The sequence below is a fragment of the Salvelinus namaycush genome, chromosome 33, assembly GCF_016432855.1.
Source record: "Salvelinus namaycush isolate Seneca chromosome 33, SaNama_1.0, whole genome shotgun sequence".
Taxonomy (NCBI): domain Eukaryota; kingdom Metazoa; phylum Chordata; class Actinopteri; order Salmoniformes; family Salmonidae; genus Salvelinus; species Salvelinus namaycush.
The window spans coordinates 5,213,316-5,221,226 of record NC_052339.1 but is presented as its reverse complement, the minus strand read 5'-3'; the positions used below and the strand labels follow the sequence as shown (position 1 = coordinate 5,221,226).

The window sequence follows — 7,911 nt, the reverse complement described above, 5'->3', positions numbered from 1 at the left end:
TCAATAAAACCATAATAACCATGGGAATAAAATATCTTGTCAGCAAATGTATTAAGATTCACAGTTGCCTGGATGCAGCAGAAAATATTCTTTGGACTTAAGCAGGTTGTTTTTCACATCACTGACAGATCTCAACGTCAAGTGCCAGATAAAAGCGCTATAATGTAAAAAAAAATTACAATGAATAGCAATATAAAATGAAGTGTATAACAAGCATGTATACTTTTCCTGGAAGAAAAACGACACACGTTACAGGAGATTGAAAACGTACCTTTTTACAACATATTTTTTATAGACATGATATTGCAGAAATATCTATATATTTATCAATTTATGCTGGTATATTCTATACACTGGCCCTTTATTCGATGAAATTATTGCATTGTAAATATACTGATCTGTATCTCTCGAAATCAATCGCTGTCTGATTTGTCATCTTTTGACGTCGTAGCATGATTGTACAGTCCCTGTGCCATCAGGTGCAAGGCTAGGGTGTTTTTTGCGCCGGTGGCCTTCTTGATTTTTGCCCTTTTGTTCTGGAACCAGATTTTGATTTGAGATTCGTTAAGGCCGAGTTCTTGCGCCAGGGACTGTCGCCTTTGTTCGGTCAGATACCGGTTCGTTTGAAACTCGGTTTTTAGTCTTTGTAGCTGTTCAGCTGTAAAGGCCGTCCTTGGTCGCTTGTCCTCTTTGCTGGCGGTGGTTTTCTTCTTTGGTTTTCGAGATCTCGGTCCTGTGTTTTAGAAAAAAAATTATTATTAGCCAAAACCAATCAAAATATGAAATGTGAAGGCTTGGTGTAGCCTATAGGATATACGTGTTCCAGTTACTACAACTGTGTAGTAATACATACATGAATTAATGAATTTAGGCCCTACTTATTTATTTATTATTACACTGTATGCCAAGTGTCGTGCAATCGTAGAAAAAAAGGGTTCCAAAAGGGTTCTTCGGCTGTCCCCTTAGGAGAACCCTTTTTGGTTCCAGGTACAACCCTTTCAACCCTTTTCCAGGTTCTACCTGGAACCAAAGTGGGTTATACCTGGAACCAAAAAGGGTTCTTCAAAGGGTTTTCCTATGGGGACAGCCGAAGAACCCTTTTAAGTTCTAGATAGCCCCTTTTTTTCTAAGAGTGTTTTGCTCATGCAAAAAAAATCTGAATTTGAGTGTTCGTTTCAATGCATACCATTCCATATCACACAAGAGTTGTCAAAATAGTGAGGAATAAAGATTAATATTGATAATGTAACCGTAGTTCCGCACTTCTTTACGTAGAACAATGCATTGGAAGATATGTAGATGGTAGGTAGGCCTATACCGATGGAGCATGTCGGTTCCGTAGTTTGTTATGGTCATTGGAGGATATGCTGAGTAGGCCTGAAATATATCAACACAACTGGACCTCCCATCTCAACTGCAACTTACTGAATAATATCAAATATATATTTTTCGTAAATAATTGTTTATATTAAACTCTTCATTTTATATAGAGTTAGGCTAATAGTCTAGGCTTGACGATGTCTAGTGGAATACATTGGCTTATATCGTAGCCTATAGGTTGCTGAATTCGGTCTTTGGCTGTTGTTAATTACTTTTCCAAGTTTGCCCTTTGGTGGGTAAACATGATGGGTTGTAATTGAGTAGTAAAAAATCGTCAGGCCAAACTATTTGATAAAAAAAAAGAACTGGTGACGTCTGTTTGGGCAAGTAGGCCTGGATGACTATCAAAGAGATTATTCAATACATTTGGAGCTCGCTGGAGATGATAAACCAACGTACAACGTTTTAAGATATGCAGCCCATGGGGATACCATCGAATAGTAGTCTAGTTCATGCGATCAACGTTACATAATGCATGAGAACATTGTGTACAATACGATTTTTAGAAATGAACGAAAATGCATTCGAATATTTGAGTTTTTACACAAGTAGAATATAGAATAATGATGGAAACGTTCATGTTTTATGTGCTAAATATTTAGAGACCCAGGCAACTCCGTTGTGAAATCTCATGCATAAACAAAAAGAGTGGATTTGCACGACAGAATTGTCGAGGAAAAATACCCTATAAAGTCCTTTAACCTATTGTATTTTATTTCATAATTCTTTGAAAGACTTATTGTTTTGGTGATGTGTGCGCCGATGTTTATAGTAACCTATAGTAGTAGGCTAACCTAGTATTACATTGGCTATGATCTAGCTAGCCCAAAGCAATAGCCATCGCAATGACGGTATCATATTCGTATTATGGGGTTATAATTGAAATACTCATTAAAAAATACAAAATTGTATGAGGCTATTCCAAAATTCCAAAAATTACTATTTATCCCGGCTTTTAACATTAATGTGTAGAGTTCCAATACCCCTGCGTTTGCACATTTCAGTTTTAAAGCAATGCAAGATGCTATTTTGAGCGGCTTGTTTTGTCGTGAAATTATGCCATTATTCAAACTCGTGGCAATTCTTTAGCGTTCTATAATATTGATAGGCTATCGGCTCTTATGCTTTTATTATGAGTCTTATGTTTCCACCGATACACTTTGAAGATTTTGCAAGATTAGAATCTTCTATTTTCCATTTTTCTGATCTTAAAACAGGCGAACACTATTTGCCCTCCTTTCCTGGAAGAACTCGGTCAAGGCGTTTGAGGTCAGTGTTACAACGGGCCGGTGTATTTCAGGTTACAAAGACGAGGGGAAATAATCCTAGCCTACCTGATGAGGGCCTGTCCGAGTATCTGGTGCAGTACACCCAAGCTGGCCAGAGCATAGGCGGTTTGGATGGTGTAATTGAGCTGGTTTGAGAACTATCCGAGTCCGAGCTTAGGCACTGATCTCCATTCTCCCCGCGGGGTTTCAGGGGCTCTTCTGTGGCTATTTCAGCCTTCTTGGCCACGCCGCCTGGATGAGGAGTGGATGTTCCCTCCGTTGGCACAGTACTCCCCACTTGCTCCGCTCTTGGAACAGCCGGGCTATGGTTCTCTCTGGTAGCGTGACTACTTTCTTCATGATTTATGTTATCTTCTTTTTTCCGCCCAAAGTCCGGCCGTAAGATATTATCGATGAAGAAATTGGTGACTCGATGCGGGATCTGCTGCAGGTTGCCCGGCGCTTGTAATAGAGGGAGTATCACTCTGTTTGACTCATCCGCCGACCCTTGGCGCACCGCATCTCTGTTGCTATGATCATTTTCTTCCATACTGATACACTTTCCAGTTTTCTTTCCTTAACCCCTTTATTGCTCTCCCGCACCGAAATGAGCGCAATCCACTACTGTGGGAGGCGGAGCTTTTCAAATGTTTGAATAAAGGTTTTAAAAAAGAAAAAAGAAAGTCAAATCTTGTTGAGTGTGCTGGACACCATGCAACCCTTTGCGATAGTGCCCACAGACAAAAACATAGTTTTGGTCATATATTCCCAAACTTGGCTATCCTATATTGTTGCACTGGATAGACACCATTTGTCATTTGCCCATCCAATTTGGTACTATCCGTTTTCAGCCTATCCAATACAAGTGCTTCAATTACTAAACTAAGGGTAAATAAAGAGGCTTCTGATCCTGAAATACACTCACTGGAGTTTTGTTCTTATTTTCAATACGAGCCCCCAAGTGACGTTGCAGCGGTTATCCTGGACACGTGCCTTGAACCAATAGACTGGGAGAATGTTTACCACGTGACAGTGACTCGTGAATAATCGACAAACGCCCAATCTCGCCTTCTTAAAGGAAAGGCGTTCTGGCATAAAACGACATACCTACACTAAATTTCTCTTATGTTTGATTGACTATTATATTGGTGAATTTTTGTTGTAGTTGGAGGTTAGTGTTTTCCATTCATGCGTAATGCATGCTTAATCTGGAAATGGTCAAACGCCTTTCCATAAAAATAATTATATTGATATGGAGTAAAAATGTAATTGTAAGCTTGGGCAAAATATGGAGAATCGGTTAATAGCCTGCTGTGTGACGTTCGCATGTTATACTATTTTGTTTCGGGCATGTAACTAGTAGCCAAGTATCGAAGCGGTAACCAACTACTATGGTACATTAGGGATAGCCTCTGCAACCAAAATTGGGTGGGGGATACCGGAGTCTGTATGACTCGCATTGAAGCAGACTGCAGTACACTGTGTTTGGGGGTTTTACGTTTAGGGTTTTTAACTCGGTGCGTTTTTTATTTGGGACATTGTGTACCTCTTTTACTTTATGGAGCTTTTCATTCCGAAGAGTTATTTATGATATTTAATATTGCGGATTTGTGTCGCATGAATCATGACATTGACAGGGCATTGACCATCCCGAGTTTCTAAAGCCCCATCATTAATGGCCAATTCATGCAATCTCTTAGCCAGTCATACAATCTCGAAATCCTTTTCATCTCTTCATATGCTCTTTCATGATTATATAAAGGTTCAAAGTAAAAATGGGTCACTAGCCCTTTAAAAAAATATGTTATGCAAACAAACTGTTGTGTTCACGGTGCACATGATATAGAGTCGCGCCAAAGACAAAACTTGGGAAAAACTTTACAGACCAACTCCTTGGCTGTTTTCGCTCAAATCAGGATTCAGAGCGTGCCTTGCCGTAGTCGCCAGAGATAAGTTGCTATTTGATCTGAAACGTCATGTTGGGTAAAACGGTGCATGAGTAAATGATGACCATTGGATGATTAATTCTTGTATTTAGCATTGGACCCATAGCGTTTGTCAAAATTTAGGTACAAAATAACTGAATTGTGGAACTGTTTTTTCAACCTCTTCTGGGCCAGTGGGGCCTATCTGATGTAAATTATTGTCACAGTAATGGTAACGTGTCTAATTTTTAATTATTTGTAGCTAGGTAGCATATACACATTAAACTTGTGGCATTTCACAATTAAGCGGAAAAAGGTCTATAATTTTAACTCAGTCTCCACAAAACGAAGTTCATTATTATTGGTCAACTCGTGCGTCGAACGTTCATGGACGGTGGAAAAACGAAGAGTTTTTAGAGGACGGTGGAATATTCTCCAAGAGGGCGTTTTAGAATGACAGTACCTCTTTAGTGTACTAAGACCCTATAATTAGGCCACAACTTTTTAGGCATTGTCCTGCGGTAAATGGCCTAGCCTTTCACTGTTTCAAAAAACAGTTGGCTGACTGTGCCCTATTTTGTGTGCGAACTATTGTATTTCTATTGTTTGCACTTTATGTACACGTTTAAAATGAAAGCGTGCCAGCTCTACAGAGAATACATCTCGAATAGGCCAACACATTTTCTTCTACATTGTGTAGTCCTATTGGCTCATGCAAAATGGCCAAATCATGTGAGCCTCGCATAGATCTACTTGAACGATAGTCATTTTGACCAATAGCCTGGTGGTTTTTTGTTAATAAATTCCCACATTTCCACCATAGAGCGATCTCCATACGTCATCCATTTTATAGCAGTGCCTGTCTGACAATAGCCTGTATGGTTGGGAGCGGCGTCGGTCCATGAACCATGCACAACCACCATGCAGTGTCCATCTTATCTCTCCAGTTGATGGCGTGAAAGTTCTGAGTAAAGGTTGTAATTAGATAGGCCACTCTCATGCTGGGATTGTTTCTCACTTGTGAGGGATACCCAGATTATCCCGAGCACTAATAAATGAACAGGAGACAATGGCGGCCAGACAGGCCCGCTACCCCCTCCGCCTCTCGCTGCTCTCGGTGTCAGCCACAGCAAAACAGGACTGGCGTGGAGGAAACCTCACGATTTCAAGTCAAGAGTCATACAGACCAGACCACAGCCAATTATAAATAGGGTGCTTCAATAGGCCTATATGGTGGTATTAAAAATGGAATAAATGTAGTTTTATGCGTTTTGTTTTGCAGGCTCTTATAGACCGCAGAGTCCTATAGGCCTATACATGTCAATATTGAAGGGCTTGGTTGTTTTAGATTGATTCTATTGGACAGTATGGCATCGTATATCCCTTAATTGGTAGACTTCGTCTGTTTGTGGTGTGTCACCCTTGCACCCGGTTAACAGACTTTTCTTAAAATGTTGACATAGGTTACCTCACATTTTCTTTCTACCTTTCTACCTTGCACGTTATATGGGTGCACATATTCCGTTATTTGGGTTATGTTGCCTAAAAGTTAGGTGAAATGAAGTCCCAAAAAATGTTAGGCTACATTTGATGTCTTGTTATTTTATAATTCCCAACATCGTTTCGTGACTATAGTTTTTTATTGTAAAGAATGGTTACTAATTCAGTGTGGATGCGGGGATGCGTGTAGCCTATAGACCTTTTGTATTAAATGCATGACTGAATTATACATTCATATTTTTTTATTTAACCTTTATTTAACTAGGCAAGTCAGTTAAGAACAAATTCTTATTTACAATGACGGCCTACCCCGGCCAAACCCTAACCCGGACGACGCTGGGCCAATTGTGTGCCGCCCTATGGGACTCCCAATCACGGCCGGTTGTGATACAGCCTGGAATCGAACCAGGGTATGTCGTGACGCCTCTAGCACTGAGATGCATTGCCTTAGACTGCTGCGCCACTCGGGAGCCCAGATAGGCCTATAACATGATAATAAACGTGCATTTGGCCACAACCTTCTTAGCAGAGTCTTTACCTATCTCTGCAGCATGCACTCGTATGCATTTACGCATTTACACATTGTGCATATCATTTCGTTTTACGATTGAGATCGTAACCCATCTCTCGTAGCCTATGGTAGACATACATGAGCTGTATCGGTTAGCATTGTGTCAGTTTGGCAATAACGCCCCCTTTAAAAAGTAGTGAGATTCGTAAAGGGGTATGCCACATTGACATTTTTATTATGCCTGAATGTGACATCATTTTGGTTATCATGTTTTGTTGTTGTTTGTGTTGTGCACATTGCATATAGCGTATTAGTCTGCTGGTGGTCAATGCCGCAACACGAGAGCTCACACCTGGTTTGCAAACGGTATTTGATTTACTAAAGATTTCTTGGGTATTCGCACGTCCGCACTAGTCTAATCCCCCCAGACAAAACATCGCGCCCTGACAGCAACCCTATACCTTTCCCTGAATGGACACTGGCCCGACGAAGGAAATCAGATATTTACTCAAAGCAGTCAATTTTCAACGAATTCCAAGGGATTTATTCTTTAAAACACCTACTGCAATAGTTGGCAAAAAAGAAGGATGGTAATCGGCAAAGCGAAAGCCAGTGCATGTCAATTATGCCTCTTATGGGTATAGTAGGCTTTATGCCTTCATGCGCTCCGTAACCTGATAAATCTAGGCCACTTTTTCCTATTATTGTAAGTGTAGCCTCGTTAAACACTTCCAATTAAAAGTTTGTCACTCATAACATCAGTCGAGTCTGTTCATTGTATATTAACACAAAATAACAGGTTATTATGAACATTAAAATTTAGCTGTATCCTAACCAATTTTGTTAAAATCGGAAAGAAATGTTGCTTATGTAAATGATATTAGCTAATAACTCATTTATGGGTATGTAAAATGGATGTTTTGCATTTAAATATTCATGTGCTCCTTCGGGGAAGGTGGAAATATTGATAACCCTCAAGGCCATGCATGCATACAACCCAAACCTGTCACTTTTCTACAGAGCTGCAGTGTGCCTGCTAAATGACTAATAAAATGTTATGCAAATGTTTATTGTAGACTAGCCTATAGCCAACATGAACCGAGAATGAACAATTCACTGAATTCAGTCCAAGACTGTCTACTTTGGAAGATGCTGTGACAAAAAAAAAATGAGTGTTGATACATTTCATATGAACTACCAATTCTGCATACATAATGTGTCTGTGTATACAAATTCGTGCGTTTTTCAGATACTTTTTAAATGTACATTGGTTAGGTTTGGCCTACGTGTGCGTATGCATGTACTGCAAACCGTCCTGAGTACCTAA

The 7,911-nt window shown here is 39.9% G+C and overlaps 1 protein-coding gene across 1 annotated transcript; it reads right to left on the bottom strand.

The window, feature by feature from the left end:
• Positions 1-413: 413 nt before the first annotated feature.
• LOC120027614 (homeobox protein engrailed-2a-like) lies at positions 414-3,198 on the bottom strand. The gene is made up of 2 exons (XM_038972611.1): positions 2,715-3,198; positions 414-733 (listed from the first exon to the last, which is right to left on the bottom strand). The coding sequence occupies exons 1-2, from the start codon at positions 3,196-3,198 to the stop codon at positions 414-416; spliced, it is 804 nt and encodes a 267-aa protein (XP_038828539.1).
• Between the last annotated feature and the right edge of the window lie 4,713 nt (positions 3,199-7,911).

Bases quoted from the DNA above. Each gene is read 5' to 3' on its own strand.
- LOC120027614 (XM_038972611.1), bottom strand. From the start codon at position 3,198: ATGGAAGAAAATGATCATAGCAACAGAGATGCGGTGCGCCAAGGGTCG. The intron at 734-2,714 runs GTAGGCTAGGAT...TCTAAAACACAG, and splicing joins CTCGGACAGGCCCTCATCAG to GACCGAGATCTCGAAAACCA.